Here is a 22,106-nt window from a genome sequence, read left to right as displayed (position 1 = left end):
AAACACATAAACGACTCATAAAAGCACTTCCTGTAACACACAGCTCTCTGCGCATGCGCTACGAGAAGCGGCCGCAGGTGAGCGTTGCAGGAGTACCGCATGTTCCAGCAGCTGTGCGTCTCACTGTGAGGCAGGGAGAAGCCCCAGGGGCGACAGCCACCATGTCTATATTCACACCCACCAACCAAATCCGCCTGACTAATGTGGCCGTGGTGCGGATGAAGAAGGGAGGGAAGAGATATGAGATCGCCTGCTACAAGAACAAGGTTATGAGCTGGAGGAGCGGAGCGTGAGTATATGTGTCCCGCTGCCTATTACTGCGGGTAACTATGCTGGGAGCGAGCGTATGACGTCACTGGGCTAGCCAGACATGTTTGGTTCATAGCGAGGCTTGACACGCAAACAGTCACCTGTGAGGTGGAAAACCATAATAAATAATTATGATTTTAAGTGACACATGTCTGCAGCCCATAATTCTGATACAGACATCAACGGCATTCACTATAAACTGTAAGCTTGCATAAATTATTTTAATAGTAATTATCATAAGTTTTCGCAGCTTCAAAAATATCACGGATCCTTCCATTTTTTTTATAAACAGGTCAAAGTGCCAAGTTTTTACTGGTGGTCCTGCAATTTGTGTGGTTGGCAGCCCTGGTGGATGCCCCCGTTATGTGACCCAGACGTGCTGTGTCAGGGCTACAGTGGGGTAACAGCGGATTCTAGAGCAGTCGGTGGCACTTCTGGGTCAGGGCTCCGTGGCACATTATAATCACTAATGTTCACTGCTTGTGGACAGTTTTGTGCCTGATCATTTCCAGTTCAAAAGGCTCTTAATATGAAAGCGGTAGTCCAAAGACTAGTAAGAATGTCTAGCAGGATCCATATCACTGTGTACATATATGGAAAGTAGTAATACTCCCCTCACCGATTCCCCCAGCTCCTCCTAGGAGAATATGGCCCCCATTTCCTAATGATCCTCAGAATTCATGGGTGACCCTAAAAAAAAAACACCAGTCTAAACCTATCCCTAAAAGGGTTATCTGGCATCGTCCGTTGCTGCTACAGTGAGTGGTGCCGCTGATGTTAAGGCCCCAAACACCTGACAAGACATGTGTAAGATCAGCAGGTGTTATACACATTTATTATTCAGATTGAAAAAAGGTAAGTTACTCTCACTGATCCTTACAATGCTTGCTCAGCCACGCTGGAGGTGAGTAGTGCTAATGACAATAAGACCTCACACACCCGCTGAGACGCATGCTCAGATTAAAAGTAAATGTGACTATATACGCCTCCATAACTGAGATCGGTATCCCATTCTCTTTATGTCCAAAATTGTTGCTACGAGGGCTGTGGAGTCTGTAAGCCAAACCACCGACCCCGACTCATCATTTCCCTGATTTCCAAATCATGTACGTAAAGTGCAACACAGATTCATCTCAACTAAAAGCTGAGATCCTTAGATCAGGAACAGAACATTTATAGGGCATTTCATAACTTTCCCAAATTCTTATGAAAACATTTACAGCACATCCTGCATTGTACTACTGAACCCAATTTATTATATATTTTCGGAGTCGGTCCATTTTATACTGACTCCGATTCCACGGCCCTGATTGCTACAGAGTGATGGTGAGCGCTTCGGTAACTTTGAACCATGTTCCCCCTTATCTTTTTCAGCCTGGGAATAAACTACCGGTAGTCATCATTTTCTTTAATGATGGTACAAATCCATCCAATCCAGTGGCCGCATCCGTAATCTGTAGCCCCCAAATGGGAGTCCTGAGAACTGCCAGCGTCCCTGACTCTTCTTTTGATTAGCCCGCCTGGTGCAATGTCACATGTGTGTCCCATCGATGACGTTGCGCTAGGCTGGGTAATCAAGAGTAGCTGGAGATGCAGGTTGGTAGGAGGTTCACAGGGTTCTCAACCAGCGGCCACAGATTAGTGAAACTGCCGCTGGACCGGGTCCTGTGAATAATTTTGCACTATCTCTGAAGCTGGTCCCATCCACACCAATGGAAAGACAGAAAATTCACAGTAATTCACCTTCTGATTCATATGAAGGTGGTTTCAAACAGTGGGAAAAAAAATCTGTATGAGATCATGATATAGATTTTATTACACTCCACATGTTTTTTTGTAGATGTATTGTGAAATCCACAATGAAAAAAGTCCATAGCATGTGGGCTCCACTATGAAGCTTAATCCCAGCTTAAACATTTATAGCATATGTGATAGATGATTGTGAGATCCATGACCTGCAACCCCATTATTCTAAAAATTATTCATCATTGTGATATGCCATAACAATACTGCTACTTTAATATTGATGATAAAGTACAGGTTATGTTGAAGTTGATGTTACTCACTAAATAAACTGCTAATGAAAAAGCTGCAAGAGGGTCTCCACCACTGAACCCCCCCCCCCCTGCTGGATGCTCCATTTCTCCAACCATTAGCAGATTGTAGTCATTCTGCAGTCACTTTACTCGCTCCCTGCTCTGTGACAAGATAGTTCACAATGAGCGGTATTGAAAATACAAAACAATTGCAAATGTGACAGTCCTCCTATGTAATTTTTTACCTCTTATTTATTTATTTTAAAGTGAAAAAGACATTGATGAAGTGTTACAGACCCACTCTGTATTCATGAATGTGTCTAAAGGACAAGTAGCTAAAAAAGAAGATCTTGTCAAGTCATTTGGGACAGAAGATCAGACAGAAATCTGCAAGCAGGTACGGTTTACTACTAAGCATCACATCCTGGAAGAGTCCACTGTGAGCACTTACCCAAATAGTTGAGTATAATTATCTGTTACTACTGCTGTCCCTTAATGTCATCCATGGTATATCACTAGTGCAGCCAGCTCCTGACCGGGACCCAGTGTTATCATCAAGAGCTGTCCAATATTACAACATTGTTCATTGGTGCCCCTCTAAAATCTGAGTTTATTCCTACAGATTCATTGTATGTTATGCAACATATGAAATAAATAAAAGTTTTCCTCCAAAAGACTTTGCTCTTTTATGCTCTTTTCTTTAGAGGGAGGCTGTTACCTAAAAAAACACCATTTAAACTAAACACATGGTTAAATAAGGAACTTGGCCCCTATAAAAATCAGATCTCTGATAAATGTCGTCTTTGAACATAAGCCAGTGTGTCTGATATGCAAATGAGCGTGTCCGCTGCACCTTGGCATGGTTACACTGCTCAGTGCACTGTTGTGCTCCGCCGTCCCGCCGCCCTATAAAGATTGACATGGCCAGACTTAGAGCTGCCTGAAAAGAAAGCTTCGGCATGTGAGCACGCAGTGTTATTGCAGGAGCAAGCACAGCACTCTCTCATCTATGCTGCGGCCGCTCGCTGCACTGACGCAGGAGTGTAGGGAGTCACAGCAGAGATGAGTGCTGCACTCGTCCCTGCAGTAACACTGCGTGCTCACTTGGTGACCTATAAACTTACATAGGTGGGCATGGGGGACATGTTAACTGAAAGGTAGAGCGGTCCACTGAATGCTTTTGGACACGCCAAAGGTGCACCGAACACACAATGTTTAGGTCTGATTTGTAGAGTAGCTAAGTCCCCTATTAGACCATGTGGTTACATAGTGCTTTTGAGGTGACAGACACCCTTTAAACTGAAGTCACCTTTCATAGGTTACCTCTGTCTGTGTGCACTTTTAGCCAGTTTTACCCAGAGGGTGTGTTGTGTGATCCCGGTTTTCTTATAAAATAGACTCAGGGCAAACCCTTATAATATCTCATGGCATATTAGTAGTCTTATGTACAGCAGACAAGCACAAGGTATGGGAAGTCTTCCAATGCTTTCTGTGTATTTTCTAACTACTGTAGCATGAGAAATAATAACATTATATAAGTAAATAGCTTTTTCTGCACATTGTTTACAGGCCTTGTACATTTTATCTGATTTACTTTTTATATTAGATTTTGTCAAAGGGAGAGCTGCAAGTCTCTGAAAAGGAGAGGAGTACCCAGCTGGAACAAATGTTCCGGGATATTGCTACTATTGTGGCGGACAAATGTGTAAATCCAGAAACCAAGAGGCCATACACTGTAAACCTCATTGAGAGGGCCATGAGAGACATCCACTACTCCGTTAAAGCAACTAAGAGCACAAAACAACAAGTAAGCCAAATTGATTCCCCTTTCCTTTATATGTCTGTATTGCTGGTACATTATTGAAGAGGTTGGCACACCATAACATATGTCTTTAATTCTTTGTCCAATGCCTTCTGAGAGGTCCTTGCATTGGTCAAAGCCAGATGGTGACGTCCTGGACAGTTGCATTGAAAATGTGCGCTTGAATTATGGTTTTCCTGCAGCCAACAACTGATTATGGAGAAGAGGAGCAAATTTTATTACAAATATTAGCACTAGTGTTGAGCGAGTATGTTCTGTTAACCCTTTCGCCGAGTATGCTCGGGCCGAGCTCCGAGTATTTGCAGCTGCTCGGTGATATGGTTGAATCACTCCCTTGTGCATGATTTGCGACTGTTATACATGTTATACATGTAATAAAGCTGTCAAATAGTTGCAAATCATGCACACGGGAGCGATTCAAACATATCACAGAGCAGCTGTAACTACTCGGAGCTCGGCCCGAGCATACTCTGAACAAAACATACTCGCTCAACACTAATTAGCACCTATGTGCTGTCCATATCCACAAACAGGAGACCTGTCACTTTAAAATTCCACTTGCACTTTAAGACCCAAATGTAGATGAATACCAGAAGACATGCATAACATGACAATAGCGGAAAGCAGTCTTAATTGTCAATGGCCACGTGGTGACTGTCGTTTGCTGCATAACCACCCACTCATTAAAGTGGCACCATCATGAACAGCTGCCACTACTAGTCCAGAAGATTTGTGCAATAAGTGGGGGATGCAGTATTAGGCAAGGTGCCACATGTCCCTTTGCCTCACTTTTTGGTGGCAGATGTGGTTAATTTGTATCAATGCTCTGGTATTTTCACAGTCCATTTTACATCATACAAGAAGATCAACATGGTCACTGCACTCCAGACTCAAGGTGCTATTGGAGCTACGGCTATTGTAAAGGGCATAAATAGCCGTGTCTGTCTCTGTCCTCACTGGTGTTAAAGGGAACCTGTCACCAGAAAAAAGGCTATTAACCTGCAGGTTAATAGCGTTACTAACCTGCCCGGTGCCTGCTCTTAGCCCAATGCTACATGGAGAAAATTAACTTCATTCCCTCCGGCAGCATTCAAGTTGTAGTCGTGGGGGCGGCGCAGTCACTGGTTCAGTCACCGCTCTAAGTATACAGAGCAGAGGCTGTAACTGCGCCCCCGGCCCTGACTGACAGCCGGCTCCAATGCAGAGCTACTGTCAGTCAGGGCCGGGGGTGCCGTTACAGCCGCTGCTCTTTATACTCAGAGCGGTGGCTGAACCCGTGCCAGCGCTGCCCCTTGACTGAAACCCGAATGCTGCCGGGGAATAAAGTTCATTTTCTCCATGCAGCGTTCGGCTAAGTGCTGGCGCCGGGCAGGTTAACAACACTAGTAACCTGCAGATTAACCTCATATCTGCAGGTAAGTAGCATTTTATTTCTGGTGCCAGCTTCCCTTTATGCGGTTGTCCCCTTTCCGAAAACTTTCTCTCATAGCTACTGCAGCCTATTAAAAAAAAAAAAAAAAAAAAAGTATTACTTGCGCTCCCTGGGTCCAGCACGTGCTCTCCTCCGCTCCCGGGGTTTCTGTTATTTGGCCTCTACATTGACGTATGGTGAACAGCACTGCAGCCAGTTGGTGAGCTTCTGTAGACAGCATGAGCCTTTGACCTCACTGATTGGCTTACAGAAAGCCACCTCTAAACCCAGGGAGGATAAGCTACCCTTTAAGGCTCCCATATACATAAAGTATATGTGTGCATTTATTTTATATAATTATATCAACTTTTGTTTTCCTCTAGGCACTAGAAGTCATAAAGCAACTTAAAGAAACCATGCAGATAGAGCGAGCTCACATGAGGCTGCGCTTTATCCTCCCAGCCAAGGATGGCAAGAGATTGAAAGAAAAGTTGAAGCCACTGATAAAACACATAGAAAGTGAAGACTTTGACCAAGAGCTGGAGATTGTAAGTAAAGCATGTAGTAACTTACCAGACACTTGTATTACACTAGTATTACAGTCAGACTGCCGCATTTCAGCACATTATCACATGATCCCAGATAGTTCTTTGGTTTTATAAGAGAAGTGGTCATGTAAGCACACCCATTTTATATTGAAATGACTGGGAGTTAGAGAGTAATGGTCACCAAAAAATACCTCCATTTTATTATTTTACTATAGTACACATCAAAAATGAAAATCTTTTCTAAATATAATTAAAAAATTGCTAGGTAAATGTATTTGCATATCATGCGGGGAGCCCAACTGCGGGGAGCTAGGTGTCAGTCAGCATGATGTTGGTAGTGACGTCTCATCAACAGAGCAGAAAGGAAGAGAAAGAACTGCTCTGTAGACGTGAGGTCAGATGAGGCTGGAATACATTGTGGCTGGGCAGAACAGGCAGGTAGCTAACAATTACCTGCTGGTACGTTCTTCACCCCATAGCCAAAATAAAACAAAGTACCCAATAGACTATTTAGGGTGTTCACACGTTGCGTTTTTGTTGCTTTTTTTTCTTCCAGTTTTGTCACAAAATCTGAAGCACTTCCTAGTACCAGCAGAGTGAAACAGACTTCTGAAGTCTCATGCACACAGTGCTTATTTTTTCCTTGCAGTTTTGCAGCAGATTAAAATCCACAGCATGTCAATTCTTGTAGGTTACTAATGAGTGGGGAAAAATATGCAACAAAAATGCATGGCAAAAAACGCTCGTATTTTTTGCAGCATTTCTCCTGCCAGCACATCAGCGTTTTCTGCTGCAAACCATTAACGTGTGCCCATAGCCTTCAGAGACTTTCTGGGCACACTCTCCTACATCTGTGATCGATGTAGGGTTAGGATGCATATTAGAAAGATGGACGCTGTATCAATTACCTCTATTGGGGACTGCACTGTGATACTATAGAACCTGGTTATTTTCATTTATTTTCAGCTGAAGTGAGCATTTCATATAATAGCAATAGCCAACCATTTGTGATAGATGACATATCTTCGTCCTTGGCACCATTCATAAGGGTGTGCCAGGAAATACCAGCAAGCGGAGGTCAGCGTTTACGGATTATCTGACAGGTCTCTGCATAGCTCGTATGAGAGAAGCTGGGTACACCCATGCAACATGGCTCATTGCCAGCAGTAACTTAGAGAATGTAAACTTTTTATTTCTTTAAACTCTACAGTAGGAATAATTTCTATGCATCTCCAATCCATGTTTCTAGGTCTGTTTGATTGATCCTGGCTGCTTCAGAGAAATTGATGAGCTGATACGTTGTGAAACGAGAGGGAAAGGCACCCTGGAAGTTCTGAGTCTGAAGGATGTAGAAGAAGGAGATGAGAAGCTGGAGTGAGAACACTATGGACTGATCTGTCCCAATGAGACTGGCTTTGGAATAAAGACTGGTTTATCCCTTCCCCAACTGACATCTTTTGATTTCGCAACAGCTAATTTTTTGCTCTTCCAAAAGACGTAACAATGCCTCAGTGTGAAATACTTACAGATATTTTTATTTTCTTTGCAACATTCTAAATGTATAAAAACCTTGCAATATTCCATTTAGAGCAAGTGAGTGATATTCACAAAGGGGATATACATGCATATTACTTATATTTATACTGCCATATTTTGAGAAAATTCTTATAATGGGTTACATCGGTGGGTGCAAAGAGTGTCCACTTTACAGCTCCCAGGACTAGAGTTTTCTGAGAGGTTGTACAATGTGCCTGTCATCCAGCTGAAAAGGACTTTTGGTGGCAGCATTATTAGCAGCCGGCAGCTTTCAGCCAATCTTCCTGATGAAGTAGATTAGCAGTGATCAATTATGACCAACTTAAAACACTCTTCTGAGCAGATCTTTTTAGCTGGATGCACACCTTTAAATTAATTTAAACAAAATCTATAATATGTACAGAAAGTATTAAAGTGCCTGTGTCTCTTCACAGAGCTTCTTTAAAATGTTTTTTCTTGGATATGTAGTGGGAAAAAAAAATCTAAAAACCTGCTTTTATTAAAATTTTAGAATAAAGTGATATGATGCTGAGTAGGTAATATATGGCCACATTCACACACTCAGTATTTTGTCAGTATTTAACATCAGTATTTGTAAGCCAAGACCAGGAGTGGAACAATCAGGTGAAAAGTATAATAGAAACACTTTTTTTCACCCACTCCTGGTTTTAGCTTACAAATAATGATGTAAAGTACTGATCAAATACTCAGTGTGTGAACTTGGCTTTTGACATATATAAGAATATTTCTAAGTTATTAACAAAAGTATACATTTATATTTTTATCTTGGTGAAGCTGAGTGTTGTCACCGCTGCATGTGTACATCTATAAGATATGCGCCCATAACGGATGGCTGCTTATGTAGGGTAGAAGACCTTCATGTTGGAGTAGTGTGCTGCCATATAGAGATACCGCCATTCAGTCCCTAGTGTCACATGATTTGTGTCTGGGATCATATTAACAGCAGCATTTTCATTTCTACAAAAGCAAAACTGCAAATGTGTTACGAAAAATTATTTTTTTGCTTCTATAAACTAATTCTTTCACTTGTTTGGTTTATTTTTGTGTTTTATTAATGCACCTTATCATGTATTTGCTGAGAATAGACATCGCAATTGATTCTTAACTTTTTTTTTTAACGGAGGGTGAGGGTGGTAGTATCATTTCTCAGATCCCTTCCCATATCTGTTAAAAAAAAAAAATTTGCAACATTTCAGAGGGTGGAGGGGAGCATGAACTACAGGTAAACAGGGCTGTGGAGTCGGAGCCTATTTTGGTGGAGTCGGTATAAAATGGACCGACTCAGACTTCTAAAATATATAATAAATTGGGTACAGTAATTCAATGCAGTTTGTGGGGAATATTTTTTTCATAAGAATTTGGGAAAGTTATGAAATGTCCTATTCCTGATCTAAGGGTCTAGACTTTTAGCTGAGATGAATCTGTGCTACAGTAAATTTATCACTTAAACATGAGCCATGTATGAGGGAGTCGGTGTCATGGAAATTGAGGAGTCGGAGGTTTGGCTTACCGACTCCACAGCCCTGCAGGTAAACCTATGTTTGTGCCCTTTAGTGGAGGTGAAGTGAGGCTGGGTTGAAAGAGCAGCAAGTCTCAATTGTTTTGTTTTGGTTTTTTTTTTTTTTTTTTTTTTTTTTTTTTTTTAAAGAATTTGCAGCTTGTTACCCACTGCAGTAAAGTTCACAGGTAGATCTTGCCACTGATTTTCAAGCCATTTGAATCTACCGTAATAAAAAAAAAATTACGTTTATGCTGGGACTGCACGGCCAAAGAACACTGTGCCACTTTTACATCGCAGTCTAATGTAGATGACCACTCCTAAAGTACCATGGCAAGTTCCAAAAAATCCAACTTTTTATGACTTGCTTGCTGCAATTGAGGTGCCCTAGGGGTTATATTGCAAGCCCCCCATTCACCTGCATTACTATGCCCTATAGCAGCTGCATATAATATTTGGCATTACCAACTTTCTGGGAAAAATGATGCATTGAAGGGTGTGGCTATAAACATGGAGCTTCACCCACTTGTGGCCGCCTGATTGCGAAACGGTCATGCAGCCGACCATACCTATGAGTTAGCTTTCTTCTGTACTAACAATTAAGGGACTTTAAACCACTTCCCAAGATGAAACTTAATAGCATGTTCTATCTTGGGTTCCCATTTATAGCATACCAGGCTAGTGCCGGCTGTGATACAAAGCTGGCATATGCCTATAAGGACCGTGGCTGGGGTGCTCTCCAGTCCCTGTAGTTTAACCACTAAAATACCACTGGCAATATCTGACAGCGGCATTTAAATTACCATTACGTAATTGCTGTGAAACCTAGGGGTTGTCAAGCCAGCCGGGGGCCTACTGAAAGCTCCCGTCACTGCCATCTTGGTTCTACTGTGAAGCCAAGCCTGTGGGTGGGATCACTAGGAGAATGTCTTTTTCACTAAAAACTGCAGTAGTGTACTATTGGAGTACAGAAAGATGCATTGATCGCAGGATTGAAGTCTCCTAGAACAGGGTTCCCCAACTCCAGTCCTCAAGGCCCACCAACAGGTCATGTTTTCAGGATTTCCTTAGTATTACACAGGTGATAATTGTATCACCTGCACAGGCAATAATTCCATCACCTGTGCAATACTAAGGAAATCCTGAAAACATGACCTGTTGGTGGGCCTTGAGGACTGGAGTTGGGGAACCCTGTCCTAGAAGACTAAAAAATAAAATAATGAAAAGCTTTTTTAAAATACTAACCCTCTTCACTTCCCCCTTACCCAGGCCTGCTTTCACCTTCCTGACCAGTCCAATTTTCTTCAATTCTGAGCAGTGTCACTTTATGAGGAAGTAAATCATGAACGCTTTAACAGATCCCAGTGATGCTGAGATTATTTTTTGTGACATGTTGTATTTCATGTTAGTGGTAAATTTAGGTCGATATGATTTGCATTTATTTATGAAAATATCAAGAATTTGACAAACTGGAAAATGATCCCGTTTTCAAAATTTTGAGTTTTATGCCCTCGAACCACCTACTTATACCACACAACATAGTTTATAAATAACATTTCTCACATGTCTACTTTACATCTGAATTTTTGAAACATAATTTTATTTTTTGTTACCAAGTTAGAAAAGTTAAAAGTTTGAGCAATTTCTAATTTTTCCAACAAAATTTACAAAACCAAATTATTAATTTTTTTAGGGACCACATCACATTTGAAGTGACTTTGAGGAGCCTATGTTACAGAAAATACCCAAATGTGGCACCATTCTAAAAACTGCACCCCTCAAAGTGATCAAAACCACATTCAAGAAGCTTATTAAGGGGAATTAAAACAATGTGTAAGAAAAAAAAATAATTACCTTTTCCCACAAACATTACTTTAGCCCCAAATTTCATTTTCATAAGGGTAATTGAGAAAAAACTAATCGTACAGTTTGTTACTCAATTCCGCCTGAGTACACATACTACTTTGAGGCACATTCCAAAGATCAGAAGGAAAGAAGCGCCCTATTATAGTGCAGATTTTACTGTTATGGTTTGCGGGTGCCATGTCACATTGCCAAAGCCCCTGCACTGCCCGAATAGCAGAACCCTCCCATAAGTCACCCTATTTTACAAACTACACATCCCCCCCCCCCCCCCCAAATGAAATAATCTAAGGTTTTATTGATCATATTGACACCACGGGTGTATCACAGAATTGTATACCATTGGGCTATGAAGAAAATATAATTACATTTTTGCCACAAAAAAATTGTTTTAGCCCCAGATTTTACATTTTCACAAGGGTATTTGGGTAAAAAAAAAAAAAAGCACCAAAATGTGTCCCACAATTTCTGCTGAATGTGGAAATACCCCATATGTGGCTGTACAGTACTGCTTAGCTACACGGCGAGACTCTGGAGGGGATGAGCGCTATTTGACTCTTGGAAAACAATTATGGTAGAATAGTATGTGGACTCCATATACAGAGAGCCCTTAAGTGCCAGAAGAGCAGAATCCCCTCTACTGACCATGTTTTTGAAGTGATTCCCCTTTGGGAATTTATCTACAGGTGTAGTGATGATTTTGACTCCATTGATGTTTTCCACAAACGGCAATAGATGTTTGAGTGAAAATTGCAAATCTCTAATTTTACGTACATTGTAGTGCCCATACATTCTGCCCAGCTCGTTCTTCTGGAGACATGCACCCCATAAATTAAGTGAGCTCTCATCGCTACAGTACAGACAAACGTGGATGCCAAATGTGGTTTAGTAACACTGGGACTTAGAAGGGAGTAGGGCATTTGGATTTGGAAGTGCAGAATTCACTGGATTTCTTTTTTGGGGGAGCAATTTCACTTTTCCAGAGCCTTTGTTACCAGTAACGTGGAAGCCCCCTATATTTCCAATAATATACCTGAATGGAGGCCTTTTTTTGTGGATTGAGTTGAATCTTTTTTTTGGGAACATTTTACATAACATTTTGGATCACCTTTATCCTGCGCTCTACGCTGAGCACTTATATCGGGGGTTTCCATCTAAATCTCTGAGTGACGTGATTCAGATGAAGCCCCTGCGGGATCCATTCACTATAGTGAGGCAGCAGAGTTACTCTGGACTCCATCTAGCCTCTATTCGGCGGTGTTCTTCTTTTCAGAAATGCGCAAAACTTTGGCGGACCGCGCTTTTATGCACACCTATAAAAAGATGGACACTGCCAAATCATAGCCCAGACGGCATCCACAGTGTCACCATCTCATAGCGAATCTTCCTCCGGGAGTTCAGTCTGAATCATGTATTTCAGAGATTTACACCGAAACCCCCGGTGTAAGCTCTCAGCTTATATGTTGGCAAGACAAAAAGAGAATTCAGAAGAAGGGTAGGGGAGCATCTCAGAGACATTGCAAAGAAAAATACCCCAATAGCCAGACATGTCAATTTGACACATGGAGGATATGCTTCATCGATCAAATTTCTGGGAATTGATAGATTAGAGAAACCGCCCGGGGAAGGGGATTGGGATAGATCCATTTTGCAACGTGAAACAAGGTGGATCTATCTCATCTGATCTCCACGAACAGTTGACTTATGGCTGTTTCCTGTAGTTAGGGCCAAGTAGCAAGGGATATATGAGGAGGAGTGGGGGTGTCTTTGTGCAGATCACTAGGATGCCAACCCCTGCAGCCAGGCAGGGCTATTCTAATAGTATGGGACATAATAGTGTTTATAGACACTTATGGATCCTGTCATACTCCCCACTCAGTTTAGTGCATACCTCAGCCTAATGTTTTACAAAAAGAGGCCCTATTTTTAATACAATAATTACATCAATCTTAATTCCGACCATCTCCACTATCATTTAACATCTCCAATACATAATACAGCGGATAGAGAACACGATCATTTTTTTCATGAAAAACTTTTTGATGTCAAGCAGACATTACTGACCACTTATAAAGGAACTCTGATGGGTAATACTAGTACCAAAATGCAAAATATGGACTGAAGATCTCTTCCATCATTCTTTGAGACACAACCCTATAAGTGTCATGTTATAAACACATATTTACCCCTTGTATGGTCGATGGTCACGATATGTTGGTAACTACTGAATGGTTTATGTTCTATGTATCTCCGGGAATGACGGCAGTGGTTCACAAGACGTACTGGAGGTGGCATCTGCGGTCCACGAGGTGCTCCGGAAATGACCATAGGAAGCATTCAGTTTACAGGATATGACGAACCTTGGCATCCGGAAGTGATGAGGATCTCCCTCCATACATACTTTTAACTAAACTGGGAAACGATCTTCGATAAGTGGCTCGATATAACCGGGATACACGGTGGAGACTTGAGTTTATCAGTCGCAGATGACTACATAAAATCCCCGGATGAATTAAGAGAAAAAGGAAACATGTCGGAAAGTAGTCCCTGGGAAGTAAGCTTTGGTCACTCATTACAAAACAGGCACTAAGTATGCCCATTCCCCTTAGTAATTTGAGAAGAATTATTTGGGACATCTGTGAACCTTTTAAAGGAACTGGGTGAGACCTTTCCTTTTCTTGACCCTTTTTATAAGGTTTATAACTTCATCTGATTATTACATGAATTGTTTTAACATGTTTTGTTAATAGGTTATAAGCCTACTTTTGGTAAAACTGAAGTATTTGTGGTTTCTGTGATATTGTCACTAGCAACCTGGAGATTCTAGACACCCTGATTTGTTTGGTGATTTTTATAGTGTGTCTTATGTATGGTTATATCATATTTGTACAATTTTAATATAAAACAAATGTTAAGTTTTAGTCCGCCAATCTTTGCTATAGCATAATCTTGTAATATTTTGGGTTGTTTTTCGTTTTGAAAAACTATCATTGCTATTTCACTCTTTGGTAAAGACCCAGAAATTAGCACTAAATTAAAAAGCACATTTTTCTGGACCTGTATGGTGGATTTAAAAAAAAAAAATATTACCCAGAGGATCAGCGGAAATGAAACAAGAGCAAAAAACTGGCTACTTTTGACCTCGTGATGGGTCCTCTCTAACTTCAAGGACAACCGAACTAATCTCCCGATATTTTCCCTCACGTAATCTCCGCTCCTCCCAAGCCCTCCTTCTCTCCTCCACACTTATTTGCTCCTCCGGGAATATCCCCAATATGTCTGATTATCCACCACATTCGGATCCTTCGGCTGGAACTTGAAAACCCACCTCTTCAAGAAAGCCTACAGCCTGCAATGACCCCGCTGCCTCCTCACCTCCAGCTGCTGCAACCCCCCAACCTACTGTCTCCTTCCCCATCATCCTGAGAATGTAAGCCCACAAGGGCAGGGTCCTCTTCCTTCTGTACCTGTCTATGATTATTAGTTTGTGTACTGTATGTGATATCTGTATTTGGTATGTAACCCCTTCACATGTACAGCACCATGGAATCAATGGCGCTATATAAATAAAAATAATAATAAAAAGAGATGGCACAGCACTTTCTGAAGTGGGCATCAACACAGCTTGTCCCGACTGCGCTCAGAGATTATATCTTGCACGTCAGGCCACTTTTAACATTGCAGAATCAAAGGAATGTTCTCGCCTTCTGTCTACAGCAGCACAGCGCTTCTGTCTCCTGATTTTCTGCTTGCCTGGGGACACTGTAATTCTGTATATTGACAGTTCAGGCCAGCGGCATGGTCGCGCTGTTGGTCAGAACTTTGGTCTATCCCATTCTGCTAATAGAGTCAGCTTTGCATCTGCAGCATCGAAGGAGTGCTTGGACACTCAAGCTAACCATTTCCAGCAATCCGGGCAAGCTGTATAGAAAACTGCTATTTAAACCTAGAACGCATACCTGGGGCCTCGCAGGCCCGCCCTGTTAATTGTTTTCTATTTTCTGCAAGATTACTTTAGTTAGAATTTTGAAACTCTAGGTATTCCTCAGGTATCTAGTTGTTTGTCGTTTTTGTTTGAGTTATTCCATGTTACTTGCACACGGGCCTAAAAGGCCCCAGGTATGTGAAAAAGTAGATTTTTATGGTCATGTGTTCTAGGGTTATGCTCCTTGTCTTACAAACAAGCAGTAAACTATAGAATTAAAAAATTCATCCGTTCTTAAGAAGTTAGAGGATTTTTAATAAGAAATAAACTGCAAAGTTGCTTATTTTTACAAGTAATTTGCAATTACCCGTTAATGAGCTCTGACTTACAGTGACTGCAGGCAGTGAGGATTTTAGTTTTTTTCCTCTATGATTGTGTGAAGGTAAGCACGGACAGAGTCTCAGGCCCATATACCGTGAATGAAGAAATGCTGGCACTGCTATGAGAGGACATGCTGATGGAGCTGTTACCTTGTGGGATGCACAGCACATTTCGGATATTGATTTTTAAAGCAGACTTATATAATTTTAGAAGAGCGTGGTATAACACCTCTCCTGCGGGTACCTGACAATATTTGTTGAAATGGCTATAATGCTATAGGACACATTTTAAAGAAGCACTCCCACTAACTTTTTTATTGATTAAATGTGTGTACATGTATGTAATGTAGTGTGTGTATTAATATACTCACCCGCCGCAGCTCTCTCCGGTGTCCAGCTCCTTTCTGCTCCTCTTCTCAGTGACATCACTGCTCTGCAGACTGGCCAGGCCACGCAGCACTCTGTGTGAAGTATCTTTTACAATGAAAGCCTATGAAGCGTCAGAATGATGCAACCGCAGTGACATCACTCAGAAGCAGGGAAGAACGGCGCTGGACACCGGAGAGAGCTGCGGTTGGTGAGTACAGGGGCGGAACTACCGCCCGTGCAGCCGGTTCATTGAACGGGGGCCCCGAGGGAGAGGGGGCCCCTCCAGCCTCCAGCAGGGCCGCCATCAGGGCATGACTGCCCTGACTCCAGTATGGGGCCCGGCCGGTAGGGGCCCCCTCGGGGGCCCCCCTCTTGTGCGTCTCTCTCCTCATGGGGCCCCCGGCCCCATGCTATGCGCCGGGTCCGGGACATTTCAGCGCTGAGCTGCGCTGTTGCAGCAGCGCCTTCATGATTCCCCTGACTTCCGGTCATGTGACGGTGCCGTCACATGGCCGGAAGTCAGGAGAACCTGCTGTCAGCGATTTGGACGAGCGCCAGGATTCTGCAGGGATCGCATGGGGGTAAGTATAACAAGTTTTATTTTTTTTTAAATACAATTAACTAGGAGTGGAGAGATGGGAGATGAACATGTGTGTGTGTGGGGGGGGAGATGGGAGATGCACATGTGTGGGGGGGGAGATGGGAGATGCACATGTGTGTGTGTGGGGGGGGAGATGGGAGATGCACATGTGTGTGGGGGGAGATGGGAGATGCACATGTGTGGGGGGGGAGATGGGAGATGCACATGTGTGGGGGGGGGAGATGGGAGATGCACATGTGTGGGGGGGGGAGATGGGAGATGCACATGTGTGGGGGGGGAGATGGGAGATGCACATGTGGTGGGGGGGAGATGGGAGATGCACATGTGTGTGTGGGGGGAGATGGGAGATGCACATGTGTGTGGGGGGAGATGGGAGATGCACATGTGTGGGGGGGGAGATGGGAGATGCACATGTGTGGGGGGGGAGATGGGAGATGCACATGTGTGGGGGGGGAGATGGGAGATGCACATGTGGGGGGGGATGAGAGAGGTGCACATGTGGGGGAGAGGGATGAGAGAGGTGCACATGTGGTGGAGGGGGATGAGAGAGGTGCACATGTGGTGGAGGGGGGTGAGAGAGGGGCACATGTGGGGGAGGGGGATGAGAGAGGGGCACATGTGGGGGAGGGGGACGAGAGGGGCACATGTGGGGGAGGGGGATGAGAGAGGGGCACATGTGGGGGAGGGGGTGAGAGATGTGCACATGGTGGGGTTTGAGAGCTGCACATGGGGGAATTGGGAGTAGGGGGATAATGAGCTGCACATAACGAATGTGGGGTGGGGGAGAGTAAATGATAAATGATGATGGGGTGGGGAGAGCACGGACATGATATAATGAATTGGGGCAGGGGGTGCATGTAAATATTGAATGCGGGGAGCAGGAAGTATAGAGTAGGGGGCGTTGCGGATGCAGGAGTGTGACTGGTAACAAATTGGCGGAAAGAGTAGAGGTTCTAATTAAATTATATATTAAGTGCCTATTTACAGTTAATGGGGGCACAGTGGTGGATTACAATTTATATTTGGAATGGTAGGTTGCATAATAACTAACCATATATTGATGGTGGATGCACGTCTGTATTCAGCTGCGTAATGTAGAAGTTGGGGAATGTGCTCTAGATAACTGTGTTATTTTATGCAGAGACGAGTCCTGGCTGGAAGACGTGATGGCGGTCTGTGCTGGATGAAGGAGAAAAGCGAAGATGAAGGACTTCACCTAGAGACGTCACCGGTGAGTCAGTCTATTACATGTACACTGTGTATAATGTCACTGGTGATCACTGTATTACCTGTACACTGACACTATATACAGAGCTCCTGTGTATAATGTCACTGGTGATCACTGTATTACCTGTACACTGACACTATATACAGAGCTCCTGTGTATAATTTCACTGGTGATCACTGTATTACCTGTACACTGACACTATATACAGAGCTCCTGTGTATAATGTCACTGGTGATCCCTGTATTACCTGTACACTGACACTATATACAGAGCTCCTGTGTATAATGTCACTGATGATCACTGTATTACCTGTACACTATATACAGAGCTCCTGTGTATAATGTCACTGGTGATCACTGTATTACCTGTACACTGACACTATATACAGAGCTCCTGTGTATAATTTCACTGGTGATCACTAGATTACCTGGACACTTACGTTATACATACCATGTATAGAGCTCCCGTGTATAATGACACTTATGGTAATATTAGTAATGTGGTGGTAATATTAGTAATGTAGTGGTAATATGTGGTCTGGTCATGGTGTGGCAGTTTTTCTCCCTTCTGTGTGGTATTATTCGGTCACTATGTTGTGGTAATATGTGGTCTGGTCATGGTGTGGCGGTATTCCCTGTATGTGGTATTATTGGTCATTTAAAAAAAATGTATATGACACATTCCCTTAAAGAAAACTAAATAAAAATATATCTAAAAAGAGTATTGGATATTTTAAGAAAATTTTAATAGGTTAGAGTAGGGCCCGCCCAGAAGAGTCTACCTTATCGTGGTGGCGGCTTTAAAAATCTTTTGGCCAAAACAAAAGCTGATGGCTATGTATGTGGCGCCGTCACATGGCCGAACGTCAGGAGAACCTGGTGGCAGCGACGTGGACGAGCGCCAGGATTCTGCAGGGATTGCACGGGGGTAAGTATAACAAGTTTTATTTTTTTTAAATACAATTAATTAACTAGGAGTGGGGGGAATCAGAGATGCACGGGGGGGATGAGAGATGCACATGGGGGGGTGAGAGATGCACATGGGGGGGTGAGAGATGCACATGGGGGGGTGAGAGATGCACATGGGGGGGTGAGAGATGCACATGGGGGGGTGAGAGATGCACATGGGGGGTGAGAGAGATGCACATGGGGGGGTGAGAGATGCACATGGGGGGGATGAGAGATGCACATGGGGGGATGAGAGCTGCACATGGGTGGGATGAGAGCTGCACATGGGTGGGATGAGAGATGCACATGGGGGGGATGAGAGATGCACATGGGTGGGATGAGAGCTGCACATGGGTGGGATGAGAGCTGCACATGGGTGGGATGAGAGATGCACATGGGGGGGTGAGAGATGCACATGGGGGGTTATGTTTACATAACTTTGTTGCCTTATGAAGGGCAGGGGGGGCCCCCCAAAATTTCTTGCACAGGGGCCCACTACAGTCTGTGTCCGCCCCTGGGTGAGTATATTAATACATTCACACTATACTACATGCATACACATTTAATCAATAAAAAAGTTAGTGGGAGTGCTTCTTTAACTTTGGTAAATAGGGCTCATCCCACCTGGTTTCAGGATCCTCTTGCTTCATTTTTTAAAGCTGTGAAACATTGTTAGGCAATTAAATAATCAAATTCTAACTTTACATTAACCATTTATTAAAAAGGTATTCATAAGATCACAGTGTGAGCTCAGTGTGCTCTATACAGACAATTCATACTCTTTTCAAAAACATTTTATTCTTTGGAAAATGCACCATTTTCTCATCGATTTAAATTTGTGCGCATAACTCGGTGTTTATCTTCTGCAGTAGTATTTCAGTCACTGAGCTTAGCAGCTTTGCTAATGTAGACAACCTGAGCCACGGCCCGCGGAGCTCCGAGATTATCTGCAGCAGTGGTGTATGCTGTGGTCATGATGTTACCGCTGCAACCATAACAATGGCGCATCAGCAGAGAGCCAGCGCTTATACGCTATTGTTTCGGTATAAGTTTTTTGAAAGTGGAAAATTCCTTTTAAATAGAACCTTTCACTGGATTTTTTTTATTTAAACTGCGCACCTCCTCCAATTGATTCCGTTTCACTGAATCTGGAACAATTTTTCTTTTTCTTCTGTCCCCTTTGGTAATGGGTAAATTCTCCCTTTAATTAACTGGACCTATAGCACAGAACTTTTGTGTGTTTGGCAATGTATTGTTTGGCCAGCATCAGAGTAGAAAGTAAAAGCACACAGAGAAGCTCCGTGGTGTACAGCCAGTTGGTTGAAGGGAAAATTTGCAACTTTATACATTTATACATTTGGATCTGCAGGGCACCGAAGAAAAAGAAAGACTTCCAGAATCAGTGGAGCAGCACCAACTGGAGGAAAAAATGTTAAAAAATGCAGTGAAAGCTTCTCTTTAAGGCTAAGGTCACACTACTGTAGATTCTCTTATCCGAAAGAATTGGGTCGATAATGCTAATGACACTCTGATCAAACTCTGAGTTTGATCAGAGTTTGACCCGAGTATCAGCTTAGTGTGATCTGATTCTTTTGAATGAGAGGACCATAGCACCCAGTGAGGAGAAGATGGAGAACAAAATGTCTCCATCTTCTACATTCTGTGAGTCCACGGAAATCTGACTGCACTTGGATGTCATTCAAGTGCAGTTCTATGATTTCCAGGCACCCAAAGGCTTAAATGGGCAAGTCTCATCCGATTTACTAAAGCATGCGGAGATTATTTTTTTTTTTTTTTTTTTTTTTTAAAAAACGTTGATCAGCACTGCCCCATTACATAACATTGGTCTGAGTGCTATCCGATAAAAAAATTGGATAGCACTCATCGATTAATACAGTGGTGTGAGCGAGCCCTTAGAATGTATTCTACTTTTGGGAAAAAAACTGATTGTTGGACAACCTAGTTTTGAATCGATCAGTTAAAAATTGTCTAAACACTACTCGACCAGACACAAGCTTATACCGAAGTCGTAATTACGTGATGGAATCTATAGAGTCGTACTTGCTTTCTACACATTAGCTTTTTGCTCCTTTTCTGGGTTGTTTTTCTATATATATTTAAGGTCTGGTCCACAAAGATAGAATTAAATTATGAAATTGCATTATTTACACTTTGTACAATGAGGAGTATAATTACAGTCTTTGTATTATGGTGTTAAGTTTAGTCAACCACAATTTTTGCTCCAAGTAACAGATGAAGAATCTAACTGAAGAGCTTTTCTTATTCCAAGCAGTGAACCAACTCAATCAAAAATTGGTGTTTGGCTTCAGAGGTCATTTTTATTCCTGCAATAAAAGAAAAATATTACTCGTGTTATTGTAAAACTTTAAATAATGGAACATAAATGCACATGACTGAAAAGTGTGGAGTAGGCAAGGTTGTACCTACAGCACTAGACTATTTAAATATGAATCCACTTCAATACTAAATACACTGTGTGCAGAATTATTAGGCAAGTTGTATTTTAGAGGATTATTGTTATTATTGATCAACAACTATGTTCTCAATCAACCCAAAAGACTCATAAATATCCAAGCTTAATATTTTTGGAAGTTGGAGTGGGTTTTTTTTAGATTTGGCTATCTTAGGAGGATATCTGTTTGTACAGGTAACTATTACTGTGCAGAATTATTAGGCAACTTAATAAAAAACAAATATAATCCCATCTCACTTGTTTATTTTCACCAGGTAAACCAATATCAGTGCACAAAATTTAGAGATAAACATTTCTGACATGCAAAAACAAAAACCAAAAATATTAGTGATCAATATAGCCACCTTTCTTTATGATGACACTCAACAGCCTTCCATCCATAGATTCTGTCAGTTGCTTGATCTGTTTTCGATCAACATTGCGTGCAGCAGTCACCACAGCCTCCCAGACACTGTTCCGAGAGGTGTACTGTTTTCCCTCCCTGTAGATCTCACATTTTATGATGGACCACAGGTTCTCTATGGGGTTCAGATCAGGTGAACAAGGGGGCCATGTCATTATTTTTTCTTCTTTTAGACCTTTACTGGCCAGCCACGCTGTGGAGTAGTTGGATGCATGTGATGGAGCATTGTCCTGCATGAAAATCATGTTTTTCTTGAACGATACCAACTTTTTCCTGTACCACTGCTTGAAGAAGTTGTCTTCCAGAAACTGGCAGTAGGTCTGGGAGTTGAGCTTCACTCCATCCTCAACCCGAAAAGGTCCCACAAGTTCATCTTTGATGATACCAGCCCATACCAATACCCCACCTCCACCTTGCTGGCGTCTGAGTCGGAGTGGAGCTCTCTGCCCATTACTGATCCAGCCTCTGGCCCATCCATCTGGCCCATCAAGAGTCACTCTCATTTCATCAGTCCATAAAACCTTTGAAAAATCAGTCTTAAGATATTTCTTGGCCCATTCTTGACATTTTATCTTATGTTTCTTGTTCAAAGGTGGTCGTTTTTCTGCCTTCCTTACCTTGGCCATGTCCCTGAGTATCGCACACCTTGTGCTTTTTGATACTCCAGTAACGTTGCTGCTCTGAAATATGGCAAAACTGGTGGCGAATGGCATCT

General features: G+C 42.5%; 2 protein-coding genes across 5 annotated transcripts in view; one reads left to right on the top strand and one right to left on the bottom strand.

Moving 5' to 3' along the window:
- Positions 1 to 14: 14 nt before the first annotated feature.
- Positions 15 to 8,712, top strand: SBDS (SBDS ribosome maturation factor). The gene is made up of 5 exons (XM_073665132.1): positions 15 to 289; positions 2,613 to 2,742; positions 3,952 to 4,152; positions 5,962 to 6,126; positions 7,376 to 8,712. The coding sequence occupies exons 1-5, from the start codon at positions 54 to 56 to the stop codon at positions 7,502 to 7,504; spliced, it is 861 nt and encodes a 286-aa protein (XP_073521233.1). The 5' UTR covers positions 15 to 53; the 3' UTR covers positions 7,505 to 8,712.
- A 10,482-nt stretch (positions 8,713 to 19,194) lies between these two features.
- The window catches only part of LOC141212812 (merlin-like), a 122,880-nt gene continuing 119,968 nt past the window's right edge, over positions 19,195 to 22,106 (bottom strand). For all 4 annotated transcript variants that reach the window (XM_073665122.1, XM_073665127.1, XM_073665130.1 and 1 more), the window contains one exon: positions 19,195 to 20,839. The gene's annotated coding sequence lies outside the window, so the exon portion shown is untranslated. The remainder of the gene's footprint in view (positions 20,840 to 22,106) is intronic.

This window comes from Phyllobates terribilis, unplaced genomic scaffold (assembly GCF_046119375.1).
Source record: "Phyllobates terribilis strain yellow unplaced genomic scaffold, ASM4611937v1 Scaffold_2__4_contigs__length_985480577, whole genome shotgun sequence".
NCBI lineage: Eukaryota > Metazoa > Chordata > Amphibia > Anura > Dendrobatidae > Phyllobates > Phyllobates terribilis.
This window is presented reverse-complemented; position numbering and strand designations above follow the sequence as displayed.